We start from the raw sequence: 16,542 nt of genomic DNA, 5'->3' as shown, positions 1-16,542 counted from the left end.
CTGTGTGTCAGTGAAGTTTGAATGTGTCGATGGCAGGAGAGGACATCAAACCTTTTTCTAACAAGATTTTTTTTTACCATTACAAAGTTTCTTTAGTCTGCTTTGTGACAATGTAATGAGTGCTGCCGTTTTCCAGAGTAGAGGCTTCTTTATTATCACCCCAGTATGTATCCATACATCACTCACTGTGTTTGTTGCAGCTGATCATCATGAACACCAGAGGGAAGCAGACGCCAAGAGGAGGATGAAGCTGAAACAAACCCCTTCTGTCAGAGTGAGTAGTACAACACTGTTCATAAAATTACACACAGCCCAGACTACCATGAGTCCTTTCTGAATAAAATACACCTCATTGAAATATGTTTTATTGTCAGTTTTCATGTGCAGAATCACAGTGAAAACTAAAAGAGACAGTGTCTGTGTGCGTTTGAATCTGATGGAAAGCTTTTTAACACTGCAGATGTATCCAAACTACTGACATCATACCACAAACAATGTCAGCTCACATGAATTCTTACTGTTAACAAGATTTAGCTCATGTTTTAATAAATATTAATAATACATGTCTTTTATAACACACTTTACATTTGAACAAAAATCTCAAAGTTCTACAATTACAATAAAACGTTTTTAGTCTTCCCTCAGTTAGACAGATATAAGGACAGGCAGGCAGACAGTTAGAAATTTGGTTGTCGCAGAAGCAATAACAATAAATATATATATTATTCTTGTTGTGAGAGAAGCTGGATTTGTGCATGAAGGTCTCCATCACTTTTAGCCATTGTTTACTGGTATCTGTTTTTGTTTCTAAAAAATCTATTTTCCGCTGGAATTCTCTCCCCCAGGTTTGCATTTGTGAATTCATGAAAGTAGTGAGGACATATTTACCCAGACATCAATGAGAAGTTTCTTTTCTTTTTTTTACTAAGGGGTTAAAACTTTGGTCCAATATCCACAGTATGTGGGTCATTCTCATGAAACCATTAAAGTACCATGGCAGTAATGATTCTAAATATAAAACTTTGTTTGAAATTTTGTTATATAACTTAATATTATAATAAAGACAACAATATTCTCTACCTTGCACAAAGAGTAATTTCAACATAAGAATTAATTATTATAGTTTTTAATTGCATTTTCTGCTGAAATTCTCATTACCACAACTCATCCAGCTCTGACTGAATGTTTTTTTGTAATTTAAACAGAGTAAATTGAAAATATTCTGGAAAAAAATAATGTAATCTATACTAGACGTTTTCAAATGACAGAAAATGTATAAACCGAATATTCATGTATAATAATAATGTAAAAATTATGGAAAATTGAAGTGTCCCTGACTGATGTTCTCATACTCCGCAACATTTTTGAGACTGTTTACACATGCACAAAGAATTTTGATACATTTTGATTTAGAATGAAGCAACACATCTGCCAGTACGTTCAAGATGGCTACCAGGTAAGCAGAACTCTTTGTGGCGGTAATGCAGCTTGACACCAAGTGCTAGCTGCCATAATTAAGAAAAAAGGAGAAGAAGGAATGATGTTTCCCCAAGTAACCCCTGGAGTACTTTTCTGTACATGTATTTTCCATGAGGCAAATGTCAGATCTGAAATTCTCTGTAGACCTCTGGATGGCCCTTGAGAGGCTGATTTAAACCCAGACACAGACAACAACTCATGGGCACATGGATTGTTTTTTTAATAGAACTTTATTTCTGTTTCGTCTGTTTCTTTCCTTAAACCTGAATAATATCTCAGCCATGAATTCACTGTGGTAGGAAGGAATTCTTTCATGTGAGCTACCGTCTGCATTACAGTGAATTATAGAGTTTTTTCTTCATACACAAATGTTTGTTGTTGTTTAGATCACAGATAAGAAAACACTGAATGTTAAAGTGGAAGAAAGTTCAAACCACTGTTATCGCTTCCTGTTAGTGCAGAGCTGCTATCGAACGTGCTTTTGTATTTGAGATAGTCAGGTCAACATATGCTCTGTAGAGGATCAGAGAGAGACAATACAGGGTACGTACAGGGTGAACACTCAGGAGGCTGCAGGTTAGACCAATGGACGGATACAAAAAGAACAAAAGACACGTTTGCATTATAGAGGAACAGATAAGCGAAACTCTTTTTTTTCATCCAACTTCACTTATTACTTCTATCTCTGGCCTGCGTAGTTCAATAAACTGTTCTAAATCAATATCTTTCTTCAACATTGGTCTTTGTTAGTGAATCACCCTGTTATGTATATCCAAAAATATGAGATAGGTATGACAGGTATGAAACACCTGCAGCCATCAGGAGCAGGAAAAAGTGCAGCACTACTGCAGGAACATTCATCAAAACCTTTGTTCTTCCACAGTCACAGTATCATACTTAGCGAGATCATCAGTGGCCCTCCTGTGATCATTTGATAAAAGTCTACTGCTGCGGACATTTGTCAGAGTATTTACACGTGTTACAATTGTTTGCATGTTATCCCTCAAATGAGAAAAGCAGCCTGTTAAATTAAGTTGATAAACATGGAGTATATAGAGAGCAGATTGTCTACTTTTAATGTGAACAGCTGTTTGAATGGTTTTCTTAAAATAGCTTTTCATTCATATTTACACTGAGAGCAGTTTGAGTCTCTTCTCATGTCAACTTGACCATGATGTGATATCTTTCTGGGACATTCTGCTGCTGTGTTTGCTTATTAAATGTGCTCCATATATTGGTCTGGGGCTTCACCTACAACCTGCAGGCCATTGCTGACACCCCACTATTTGAGGCTAGCTTTTTTAGGCCTACATTGTGGCAGATTTATTTGAGCTAGTAGCCTTCTACAAATTGTGACTTTGGACGAACACTTTCTATTTGAATTGTTGAAGAATTTAGCCTCCAGGATGTATATGTTGCACTCTGTTTTGTTACTTTTTTAAGTTAAAAATATACTTTGATATGTTATGTTAGCAGTTATTTAAATTAGCCTAGATATGATTAGTGGGGGTAAATATATGATGTTCATGCAAAGGCTACATCATGCCATTCCTGCATGAGTCAGCAGAATCTAGAGCTGAATTTAAGACAGGCATCTAGTCTGCTGGAAATACAAAAGAAGAAGAAGTGAGGAGTCAGTAGACATTCCTGTTTTCTTCACCGTTGTTATGGGTGTTGTTATGACGTGGTAATGACGTTGACACCCCCGTGACCTGGGAGCCACTCCCTGAGTGATGCTCAGTTTAGTTTCACTTTGGAAAGTGGTGTTCATCGTGTCGCAGCTTTGTCCTCATCTACGGTTTGTGATTCTCTATTTGACTCCTCAGTGACTCTGTGTTCATGTTGTCTTTATTGATTTATTTTGAAGCTCCAGTAAAAGAGCGGAACTATTCTCAGCTCTGCTAACACTTATTTGAAGCATTTGATGATGATTGTTTTGGGTTATTTCATGAGCTGCGATTAGACGCTCTGACAGGAAGTAGTGGATCAAGAGAGATATGGGTCTTGTATTAGGATGTTGAGAAACCTGTTAGTGTGAGATAGAAGTAAAAAACGAAGTTCTCCGTCTTCAAGGCATTGTGAATGTCAAAGTTTCGTTGTGACACTACAGCTCTTTTTCTCTGGAAACTGTTGTGAATGTGTTTTGTCTTCATCGTTATCAAACTCATGATGAAGTGTTCACATGAATTGTATTCTCAGTCTGTGACTGGTTTGTTTCTCTTCCTTTGTGTGTGTGTCTTAACATTAGTGTCAAACTGAATTTCCCCTCCGAGGATCAAACAATTTACTTTAATTAAGATTCTCAGCAAACAGTGAAAGAAAAAGAGTACAATGTTAAGTTATTACAAAATAATTGTTGATACAAAAAGTTTCATGGGGTACTAAAGTGTAATTTCTTGTTATAAAAACTTTTAATGTTATAATCTGAAGCTGATCAGAAATATCAGTAAGATTCAAAATCCAAGTTTCAAAAGTTGTGATTAGAATCAATTAAATTTAACAAATTCTGGACATATTAGGACACATGTAATTACCAAAGCCTTTCTGTTGGACAGAAAGCTGATCATTACAATCAGTACTAAACACTTTATAAAAAGACTTAACACAGTATAAGACACTTCAATATCATCTTTGGAAATGTTAAACTAAACATAATTTGTAATCTGGGAAGACTTTTACACATTTGGTAAAATGTGGAGTTAAATCTGGAATATTTACTTGAAACACAGAAGATTAACACAGTTTGTTAATGTTTGCTGTCTCTTTTAGCTCAAATAACCAGAAATATATATGGTCTCCTGATGACAGGAGTAATGTTTGTCACATGAGTACACTCTCTTCACAGGTGTTGTGTTTGGGTGAAGGTGGGAGCTCCTGTATGGATCGGAGGGAGGACAGAGAGGATGTCCCCACCTCTAAAAGAAAGACGTGAGAAAAACAACAACAAAGACATGAATCTCCTCAGAAGTGTGTAGCAGTCTGTAATAAAACAGGGCAAGTGACCTCAGATGAACATCAGGAAGTGAAACTGCCAGGCCAAGCGTCACAATGACCAAACAAAAACATGTGTATGAGTCAATCAATTGAATATAAAAAGAATTAAACCCTATTTTCAAAACATGTTCGGGCTCAGAAAACGAGGAACCCAACAACCTTTGAGTTTATTCAAGAGTAGCTTTTCTTTCTCTAAAGATATTTTTTGGGCCATTTTTTGCCTTTATTGGAAAGGCCAGCTGAAGAGAGACAGGAAATGTTGGGAGGAGGGAGAGAGTGGGGGATGACATGCAACAAATGGAAGCGGTCAGATTCGAACCACTGCCGCTTTTAAGAATAACATTACCACATTATGGAAAAAAAATCCCCTGACATGAAATACAGCGTTTAACCAAACGCATTCAAGACAACATGTTCTGTTCAACATATTTCACGTCATTCTGCATGGAGACGAGTTTATCTGCATTCTTGACTGTCAAGACTCAAGTGTGATCACATTCCCAATGTAAAGGAAAGTACCCGAACCAAACTACTGGGTAAAGGTGCACTATGTAGATTTAGTGAAATTTAAAAGTTGGAGAAGTGAAACAATTCTATGCTATATTTTCTGAACTAAATAAACAAACTTTATTCAAAGAAAAAAATGTGTCCCTGGAACACTGTTTGGAGCTAAAAAGCTACCAGGAGAGTTACAGTTTCACTGTTGCGGGCCCACCACCATAACCTCTCACGTAGCATTTTATCTTCAAACAGTGTTACGCATTTTCTCCAGACGACAGTTTGTGTATAGAGTTATGAACATATACCACATGATCTGTAAATTTCTCCACTTACCACATTTCTCTACCAAAACTCCAGAGTGCACCTTTAAGATATTTAACGCCATTCTGTTTCACTTTACTCTATGCAGTCACTTTTCAGATGTCTATTTGTATGTAATTGATTAAAAAGTCTGCTAGTGCAGCGTGATTGATTTTATCCACCTTACACTTAACAACTTGTCAGGGCTGATGCACTCATGCTCTGTACATTATGAGACTAGACAGTAATAGGAACCTGCCCTGGACCATATTGACCATAATAAAGAGTCACATTGTCTTTTTTAACTGGATGGTGCTGTTACCTCTCTCCAGTGTCCATTCTTTATTATAATCCATATTCAGTCATTATTTACATATCATAGTGCAGCTCAAGGATTTATATCATATCCTGCTAAATGACATGAACACCTCACTATAAACAGAGATGGGACGGATACCATCTAATATTGGGATCAGGTCCAACATTGACATGATTTACGTATCGAATATCGGACTGATGGTCCCGATCAACGTCATCCACGTCACTCATCAAGAAAGATCGTTGAGAACTTTAAATATTACTGAACTATAAGAAGTGTCCACAAATAATCTACAGTACATTAAGACGATCAGTCGAGATGGAACAGCTCCTTCTATATGATCAAAATGACAATTCTTACACTTCAGTTTGAAACATTTCATTTGAAAACCTGACGGTTGGTGCTGCTTCCTGTTTGTATACAATCCCAGGTTTACTACAACTTTATATAGCCTTACACATGATACCAACAACAACAATAATCCTATTAGTTATGATAATAAAAATGACGGTATCTGTACGTATTGGAATCGGATCAGAACTGAAACAATGTGGATCGGTGCATCTTTAACTATAAGCACCTCCAGTGTACTACTCCTGGATTTTGACTCGTCTTAAAAAACAGTTTGTTAGTGAGCTACACCACAGAAATTAAAGATGAAGCCATGATTTAACCTGGTGAGCCATAATTACTCTACAGCAAATTGATATTATCACAAAAGTGTTCTATATTCAATTTGGAGGTTCTCTGAAACATGTATGAATAGTACTTTTACCAAGAAAATGTCGTGATTTTAATGTATTTTAGATTATTACATATCAACATAACATGGACTGTTTAGTCTTCAGGGGCCCCAGCAGAGGGCGCTCGTGTTTTGCACAAAATACCAATCCCAGTGTAATGCTGACAAGAATACATAATGAACTATATCCACACTGTTAAAATAGAAGGTAACTTGCAAATAATGGGGAATAATGACGATTGATGGCAACTGATGGTATTATCATATCATAGATATATTTACAAGATAAAAATGATCACCTTAGTGGACCTCAAGGGCTTTGTAGTATTCAAAATGTTTAAATTTAACATATAAGTCTTCAATTCAACGAGAAGTTCTGTGATTTATTTAAACTTTAGTCTCTTTCTTTCTTACAGAATTGATCCGATGCTGCACGGCTGTGAACCCAGTTGTTTGTCCTTTACGTCTATGGATGTTCCTCTTACGTTTAAACATCCTGACTATGAAAGGTAATGATTTAAAAAAAATGGAAAAAGAGATCTAGTCATCAATTAAAGGTAAGATCAGTTTTCTGTCCAAACTGCATGTTTATCTGAGCTGCTTATGTTTTCAGGCTCCTCCAGCAGAGACCAGACACTTCTGAACCCACTGGTCTATCCGTTAAAACCAGCCGATCAAAGGAAACGTTTAAAGGAGAACCTCCATCTGCTGGTCCGCTGTAAGTTGTATCTGATAGTATGAGTGAAAAAATATCTTGACATAACAAACTGTTTCTTTGTTGTTGAAAGCTGTCTGTCATTGAGAGAAATCGTTTTGTTTTTAATTCCTTAGAAATAGTCGGAGTACTACGTGAGAAGGTCATTGAATCCTCCTAAAATTATTATATATTAAAAGAATAGTTTGGGAAAAAAAATTCAAGTGAGGTTCAATGAAGTTCTAATAAATAGTATATTGACTACCACATATGAGAGTACGTGTGGGCGCCTGCTAGACAGTTACTAGTATGAACGATGTCATACCATCCATCCATCCTTTTTCTTCCACTTGGCTCGAGTTTGTGTCGCAGTGGCAGCGCACCGCCAACCTAGACTTCCCTCTCTCTTTTCCAGCTGTTCATTCCTAAGTATTCCCATGCCAGACGGGATATATAGTCCCTCCAGTGAACTCTGGGTCTCCTCGGGGTCTCCTCCCAGTTTGACGTGCCCATAAACCTCCAAAGGGAGGCATCTAGGAGGCATCCTAATTAGATGCCCGAACCACCTTAACTGACTCCTTTTGATGTGAAGGAGTGGCCTCGAATGTCTGACCTCCTCACCCTATCTCTAAGGATGAGGCATGTACCTGACCCTACAGGGCGGCGGCTCCATGTTTTTGTTTAGGGCTGAGCCCGACCAGGCCCCATGTAGGAGAGCCCTGCCGCCAGATGCCCCCCTTTAGGGGCGGTTTAGTTGGTAGAGTCGTCTCTCAACCGGAAGGTCAAGGGTTTGATCCCCAGCTCCTGCAGCCACATGTCCAATGTGTCCTTGGGCAAGTCACTTAACCCCAAGTTGCTCCTGCTGCTTCGTTGGCAATGTATGAATGTGTATGAATGGGATTAGTTACTTCTGATGGTCTCACTTGACAGCAGCCTCTACCATCAGTGTGTGAATGTGTAGGTGTGACCTGCAGTGTAAAATTGTTTTGATTAGTCTGAGGACTCGAAAAGAACTATTCAAGCTCAAGTCCATTCACTATCTACTTTGGAGCTCCCCCCCTGTCTGGCTCCAGGAGGGGTGCCTGGGTTTCCCTCTTCCGGACGAGGTGACTGGTTCACATTTTTGCCGCTTCATAGGGGTTTTGTTGAACCACTCATAGTCTAGTCCCTCCCCTGGGACCACTTTGCCTTGGGAGACTCTACCAGGGGCTAGGGTCCCCAACAACACAGCTCCCGGGTTCACCAGGACACGCAAACCCCATCCACCACGTTAAGGTGGCAATTCTTGGGTTGGATAATCAAACATAAGAATCATCAGTGTCTCCATTTGAGGTGATCTGAATGTGGTTTAATATAGTACTGTATTCATGTACAGTCTGTCTTATTTGCCATTGAAACCGTCCCAACAAGTAGCACTTACCTAATTTAAAAGTCAAGTACATGCCCAAGTCAGGTCAATATCCCAGGCACAAAATGCACAATTGCTCGCTAGCTTCTCCAGCTGTTTCTTCTGGCATCTTCTGTGTTGAGTTCCTGTTGCAATAGAAGTTGTGACTGGTTCACATATTTGGTCATCTTTTATTCTCAAGGCAGCCATTTCAACCCCATCTTCATTTTTAACAGGTTTCAATGGTCTTGATAATTGGTCATAGACAATTGGAATACCTGTACTTGGAGAAAAAGTGGTCAATTTATAAAGATGCAAGAAATTTGAATGCATGGAGAGCTAATAGTCTCAATCAGTGTGTCTGATGTAATTCTGATCAACACTAGGGCCGACTTTATCTGCAATGTTTACAAAAATGAAAGCAATTAAAGATTAAATCTGTTAAATGTTAAAATAACTGTTAAAATAGTAGAATACTTGTAAATAATGGGGAAAATGACGATTGATGGCAACTGATGGTAAGTGGAATCATTGATATATTTACAAGATAAAAATGATCACCTTAGTGGACCTCAAGGGCTTTGTAGTATTCAAAATGTTTAAATTTAACATATAAGTCTTCAATTCAACGAGAAGTTCTGTGATTTATTTAAACTTTAGTCTCTTTCTTTCTTACAGAATTGATCCGATGCTGCACGGCTGTGAACCCAGTTGTTTGTCCTTTACGTCAATGGATGTTCCTCTTACGTTTAAACATCCTGACTATGAAAGGTAATGATTTAAAAAAAATGGAAAAAGAGATCTAGTCATCAATTAAAGGTAAGATCAGTTTTCTGTCCAAACTGCATGTTTATCTGAGCTGCTTATGTTTTCAGGCTCCTCCAGCAGAGACCAGACACTTCTGAACCCACTGGTCTGTCCATTAAAACCAGCCGATCAAAGGAAACGTTTAAAGGAGAACCTCCATCTGCTGGTCCGCTGTAAGTTGTATCTGATAGTATGAGTGAAAAAATATCTTGACATAACAAACTGTTTCTTTGTTGTTGAAAGCTGTCTGTCATTGAGAGAAATCGTTTTGTTTTTAACTCCTTAGAAATAGTCGGAGTACTACGTGAGAAGGTCAATGAATCCTCCTAAAATTATTATATATTAAAAGAATAGTTTGGGGAAAAAAATTCAAGTGAGGTTCAATGAAGTTCTAATAAATAGTATATTTTCATACCATTTCAGTCATCAGAGGTGTTTGTACCTGCAGTGGCACATGATCAGATATCCACTCATAAAGACAGTCAGCATTGAAATCACCTGTTTTAATGAAAAGGGACAAAAAAATGCTGAGAGAGAACTGTTAAGTGGTGTTAAGCTGTGATCTGCAGTAAAGATAGGCATTTAATTACTGTACAAAGCGTAATGGCAGAGTGTCCATATATTGAGTCATCCAAGCTTTTTTAACTGATATATTTTCGGATCTGATCAGTGCTGTGAGAATAAAATGTGAAAAAGTAAAATGAACAATGTAAAGGTGCGGCCCCTCACATGAACTTTGGTCAAAATACCTTAATCATTTCTTCCTCTTAGTGTCATGAGAAGTGACCAGTGAAAGGAATGGAGAAGTAGTGAAGTCAGGACTGACTGGAAAGATCAATGTGCTGCCACCCCTTTGTCAGCAGATCTGACTGTTCCTCTGTTACTTACTGTCTGCACTTTGTCCCTTTTCTTTGCTGCCTCACACCTACCTCTACCAACCTGACAATGTTGGAGCTGCCCAGTCCTCTAAAGTCTGAGCAGGTCCACTAGAGTAGCTGGGGGTTCTAGGTGCCTTGCCCTTGGGCACTTAAGTACTTTACAGTGACAGAGGAAATGCTGTGGGGGCCGGGGAGCTGTTGGAACTAAGCGAAGATCACTAATGATTTAAAACACTTTGCGGCTGTGGCTCAGTGGTAGAGTCGGTTGCCTCTCAACTGGAAGTTCGAGGGCTCGGTCCCTGGCTCCTGCAGCAACATGTCTGATATGTTTTTGGGCAAGACACCGAACCCCAAGTTGCATCCGCTGCTTCGTCAGCGGCGTGTGAATGAATTGAATGAGTTCATACTGATAAACACTTTACATACAGCAGCAGCCTCTGCCATCAGGGTGGGTAGGTGTGACCTGCAGTGTGAAAGCGCTTTGAGTTGTCAAACACCTGCAGACTGAGCTGTTTATTCTCTGTCGGCTTCACAATACTACACAATTTAATCTAATTTGCCATTGACATTGAAATAGTAACTTTTGGAAGTTTATCTTGTGTTTTTCTCTTTGTGGACACAAACAAGATGAGATTTTTCTTTGTGATTATTCCACAGAAACGATGAGCATAGCGCAGAAGCTCCTGGAGGTCAGTCTGCGCAGCAGCATCAATCACACCTCGACTCCATATTCATGGTCTGTACATCTTCAGCAACTACCGTACATTTACATGTTGGTGTGCCACAATTATCCCTTCCCTGCAACCTTTTAAGGAGCTGTTGTTTCAATAATTTGTAGTTTGATTGTGTCTTCCGTTGTCATTTTCTATTTCAGGCCCTGGAGGATGATATTGTCGCTTTTGTAAAGGACGAGCTGAAGAAGATCCAAAAGGTCCTGAGTTCAGACTTCTCACAGTGCTTAGAGAGCCAGAGGTATGAGGAGGATGCAGCACAGAAGAGCGGCAGCAGAGATGCCGTTCTAAAGATCACATTGTACTTCCTGAGAAAAATGAAGCAGGAGGAGCTGGCTGACTGTCTGCAGTGCAGTAAGACGAGTTCTTTTCATTTTCAACATGCTGGATAAACAAAACATATTCACAGAAATCTCAAAATATCTCAAAAATATATGTTCTTATACTCATTTATCAAGTAAATAAAAGTTCCTTTGTGTTCTTTCAGGGTATCCTGTTCAAGTTTGCGCACAGCGTAGACTGAAATCTTACCTGAAGGAGATGTTCCAGCGTGTTTTTGAGGGGATCGTTAAAGCAGGAAACCAAACCTTTCTAAACCAGATCTACACAGAGCTCTACATCACAGAGGGGGGGATTGATGAAGAACATGAGGTCAGACTGATTGAAACAGCATTCAGAAAGCAATGCAAACCAGAAACAACAATAAGACAAGAAGACATCTTTAAACCCTCCCCTGGAAGAGATGTGCCAATCAGAACAGTGATGACAAAGGGAGTGGCTGGCATCGGGAAAACAGTCTTAACCCAGAAGTTCACTCTGGACTGGGCTGAAGATAAAGCCAACCTGGACATAAAGTTTGTGTTTCCATTCACTTTCAGAGAGCTGAATGTGCTGAAAGACAAAAAGTTCAGCTTGGTTGAACTTGTTCATCACTTCTTTACTGAAACCAAAGAAGCAGGAATCTGGAGGTTTGAAGAATACAAGGTTTTATTCATCTTTGACGGTCTGGATGAGTGTCGACTTCCTCTGGACTTTAAAAACAACCAGACCCTGACTGATGTCACAGATTCCACGTCAGTGGATGTGCTGCTGACTAACCTCATCAGGGGGAAACTGCTTCCCTCTGCTCGCCTCTGGATAACCACACGACCTGCAGCAGCCAATCAGATCCCTCCTGAGTATATTGATAGGGTGACAGAGGTCAGAGGGTTCACTGATCCACAGAAGGAGGAGTACTTCAGGAAGAAATTCAGTGACAAGAAACAAGCCAGCAGAACTATCTCCCAAATCAAGACATCACCAATCCTAAACATCATGTGCCACATTCCGGTCTTCTGCTGGATCACTGCTACAGTTTCTGAGGATGTGTTTAAAACCAGAGCAGGAGGAGATCTGCCCAAGACCCTGACTGAGATGTACATCCTCTTCCTGGTGGTTCAGACCAAACGGAAGAACATGAAGTTTAATGGAGGAGCTGACACAGATCCACACTGGAGTCCAGAGAGCAGGAAGATGATTGAGTCTCTGGGAAAACTGGCTTTCGAGCAGCTGCAGAAAGGAAACCTGATCTTCTATGACTCAGACCTGACAGAGTGCGGCATCGATATCAGAGCAGCCCCCTTGACCTCAGGAGTGTTCACACAGATCTTTAAAGAGGAGAAAGGACTGTACCAAGATAAGGTGTTCTGCTTTGTCCATCTGAGCGTTCAGGAGTTTCTGGCTGCTCTTCATGTCCATCTGACCTTCATTAACTCTGGAGTCAATCTGCTAGCTGAAGGACAAACAACATCCAATAATTCTCAAATGAAGAAACACAAAGGTGCAATGACACAGTTCTACCAGAGTGCTGTGGATAAAGCTTCAAAGAGCCAAAATGGACACTTGGACTTGTTCCTCCGCTTCCTTGTGGGCCTTTCTCTGCAGACCAACCAGACTCTCCTGCAAGGCCTGCTGGTAACGACTGAAAGTAGTTCTCAGATAAATCAGGAAACAGTCGAGTACATCAAGATGAAGATCAGTGAAGATCTCTCTTCTGAGAAGAGCATCAATCTGTTCCACTGTCTGAACGAACTGAATGATCGTTCACTAGTGGAGGAGATCCAACAGTGCCTGAGATCAGAAAGACTTTCTGCCAATGAACTTTCACCTGCTCACTGGTCAGCTCTGGTCTTCATCTTACTTTCATCTGAAAAAGACCTGGATGTGTTTGACCTGAAGAAATACTCTGCCTCAGAGGAGGCTCTTCTGAGGCTGCTGCCAGTGGTCAAAGTCTCCAACAAAGCTCAGTAAGCACAACATGAGGAATAGTAAATACACTGTCACTGTTAAAAGATGTCAAAAATATTCACTCCTCTCATCATTGTCTCTTTAGGCTGAGTGGCTGCAACCTCTCAGAGAAAAGCTTTAAGGCTCTGTCTTTAGTTCTGAGCTGCCCGTCTTGTAGTCTGAGAGACCTGGACCTGAGTAACAACGACCTTCAGGATTCAGGAGTCAAGCTGCTTTCTGAAGCACTCAAGAGTCCACAATGCACTCTGGAAACTCTCAGGTCAGAATCTGTAGACCCTTTTGCAACTGATGAATTCAACTGAATGATTTACAGTAATGGATACACATTTTAGGTGTCTTTCTGTCTATCAACACGTCTCATAAGGATCAGAGAGCTACCAGTAGTGTTGTTATTTTTGGGTTATTTTTGTACAAAAATCTCATTCTGCTTTCTTCAAGTATTTCACTTATCAAGAATCATTGCCATGGAAACTACAAAAAAATAAAATGTTTCAGCGTCACGCAGTTAATCACTTCATGTGACACCTACCATCCAGCAGCAGTTTTAGACTGTACAAATAACAGAATTTACATCTTCCTTATGATTTTTGTTTGCTTTTGAAGGTCATAAAGACCCATAAAGACTACATTCATTTCGATCTGTTTCATAGCCAGCTTTTTACTCCTCACAGGAGCTTTAGTTTAACCTTTGAGGGTATTGCAATACTTCTGTCAACTTAAAAACACTCACAGTACCCTCAGCTGATGTTCTGTATATTTGCAGGCTGTCAGGCTGTCTGATCACAGAAGTAGGCTCTGCTTCTCTGGCCTCAGCTCTGAGCTTCAATCCTTACTATCTGAGAAAGCTGGACCTGAGCTTCAATCATCCAGGAGAGTCTGGAGTGAAGGTGCTTTCTGCTGGACTGGAGAAGCCAGAGTGGAGACTTAACACTCTTAGGTATGGCAAACCTAAAACAAGGTTCTCAGTAACATGTTATAAATGACAATACGTCAATGTGTAACATACTGTATAATGTAAAATAACCCTTAAAAAATGTGACATTTGTGACTATAGTGGAAAAAAAGGTCTTTGTGTAAATGGTTTCACTGTCTGTTGCTTGGAGACAGGATGTGATTAGTGGTTGCATTATATGTACTTTCACAACTATAACATTTTCAATTATTCTTAGATATAAATTGTTGATAATAATGCAATCATCTTCCAATTTTAAGGAATTCCCCTTCACTAAACGAGCAACAGCTCATTGATTGTGCTACATGTGAAGATGTTCATTTACTTGCAGAGAATAACCAGCCACTGTGCATAATGTGATAAGATAATCTGATGCTGAAAGGGTTAATGCTGGACTGACCTCATGCTCCTTTCAGGTTGGAGCCTGGTGGAGTTCAGTGGTTGACACCAGGTCTGAGGAAGTGTGAGTGTGTTTTGATTTATTCATAAAAATAGCATTCAACCACTTTCAATCTGTGACTTCACTTATTCATCTTTCTGATGTCATGAGGGTGTCAGACTGTGATCAGATGAGCGATCAATAACTGCAGCTCCTTCTCATTGTATCCATCAGATTCCTGTGAACTCACTTTTGACACGAACACTGTAAACGGAAACATCGAACTAGCTGACGGAAACAGAAGGGGGACATATGTGATGGAGGATCAGTCTTATCCTGATCATCCCAATAGATTTGACAAGTGTCCTCAGTTGCTGTGTCAAACTGGCCTGACTGAACGTTGTTACTGGGAGGTGGAGTGGAGTGGACTGGTGTATGTATCAGTGAGCTACAGAGGAATCAGCAGGAGAGGAGACAGATATGACAGCAGGTTCGGGAGGAATGATCAGTCCTGGAGTCTGGAGTGCTCCGAAGACGGTTACTGTCTCTGGCACAATAACAAAGCCATATACATTACCTCCTCCTCCTCCTCCTCCTCCTCCCTCCTCTCTAACAGAGTAGCAGTGTATGTGGACTGTCCTGCTGGCACTCTGTCCTTCTACGAAGTCTCATCTGATAAACTGATCAACCTCCACACGTCCAACACCACCTTCACTGAACCTCTGTATCCTGGGTTTGGGTTGGGTTTCTGGCCGAACAGATTTGGTTCTTCAGCATCTCTGTGTTCTCTCTAGGAGGGAGGATCTGTGTCAGACAACAACTTGTATTTATATATTTATATGTATATATATTTGTTTTCGAGGCCCGCGGTAAAACCCGGAGCAGAGCTTTTGTTTTGTAGTTTGAACATTGAACTGAAATGGACTGAACTGTGGGTTGTGGGTACACCGGAGCAGACTTTTGCCGGAAGGGACTTGGCTTACAAACAGAGACTGTGAAACGCGCACACACATTGTGCACTTTCATTTAGTTTGCAGTGTGGTTGATATAAATTGCGAAAATACATTTTATTGAAATTGCCTTGCTGTTTTGTTTGATTGTTTTGTGGCTCCTGCGTATGTCATATTTTGTGCAGGTTGACTATGTTTTGTTTGCATTTAATTTTTATTTGTCAGACTTGACTCTGACTGGCACCCCAAATTAAACTTTGTCAAACTTGTTACAATATATATATGGTCATTAAATTTAAAAGGGAACAAAAAACCCTGGAGATACTGTACATACCTGCGTACATTCTGTATTAACCTTGGTCTTTTATTAAGGTGTAAACAGTTAGTGGGTAAAAGGGATGAACTGTGGCTGCTCGTTTTCAATTTCTTCTAAAAAAAAACAGTTTTAGGGAAGGTGATTGAATTTTTTTCCCCAATTTTTTAATCGACTGAACCTAAAACTTAACGTTGCGTTGAAAAAGTTGTTTGTGAAAAACCTTCTCAGTAAGATTTAAAGTTAAAACTTTAAGCAAAAGTCTTTTAGGAGAAATGTTGGAAACTACTCGAGCGTGAGACTTGCTGGATATTTAAATTTAAAGCAGTAATATGATGAGTAGGCTGATAATTTTTGACATTTCTATAATACTGTCAGGGTCCACAAAAATACCTCCTTTACTGTCTTATTTTATATATTGTGATAACCATATTCATCATTATCAGCTATAACATGATGTGATCTTTTATTCTCTCTGATTTTAATATTGACTAATTAAAGCTACACATTGTTCTTTTTAACTGTTTGTCATGTGTTCAATAACATGAATCTCATCACCCTTTTAGATATCACGTCCCATCTTGTGTAATTTATTTATATGCTGCTTTAATTCAGACATTGGGCTATTTGTTGGGAACCTCAGCTTTCATGGCATCTTGCCTTCTTCCCAACAAAGTCCTTAGTGGTCAAAACCAGTTAGTGTTTGTTAGTGTTTGTTTCAGTGTTTTTTTGGGAAATGCCCAATTTGTTAAACACACTTCAACTTAAGAATAAACTTATCTATGAAAAAAAACATCTTAAGAGTCTGTATTTGTTAAACAATCTCATTT

General features: G+C 39.4%; 1 protein-coding gene across 1 annotated transcript; it reads left to right on the top strand.

Moving 5' to 3' along the window:
• Positions 1-3,221: 3,221 nt before the first annotated feature.
• On the top strand, positions 3,222-16,507 carry LOC109993256 (protein NLRC3). The gene is made up of 13 exons (XM_020646159.3): positions 3,222-3,277; positions 4,325-4,407; positions 6,752-6,844; positions 6,949-7,053; positions 9,095-9,187; positions 9,292-9,396; positions 10,759-10,837; positions 10,976-11,186; positions 11,320-13,117; positions 13,204-13,377; positions 13,882-14,055; positions 14,487-14,533; positions 14,684-16,507. The coding sequence occupies exons 2-13, from the start codon at positions 4,358-4,360 to the stop codon at positions 15,241-15,243; spliced, it is 3,489 nt and encodes a 1,162-aa protein (XP_020501815.1). The 5' UTR covers positions 3,222-3,277; positions 4,325-4,357; the 3' UTR covers positions 15,244-16,507.
• Positions 16,508-16,542: the final 35 nt, after the last annotated feature.

Source organism: Labrus bergylta, chromosome 10, assembly GCF_963930695.1.
Source record: "Labrus bergylta chromosome 10, fLabBer1.1, whole genome shotgun sequence".
Classification (NCBI taxonomy): Eukaryota; Metazoa; Chordata; class Actinopteri; order Labriformes; family Labridae; genus Labrus; species Labrus bergylta.
The sequence above is the reverse complement of the archived record's forward strand: the minus strand, read 5'-3'. Positions and strand labels throughout refer to the sequence as shown.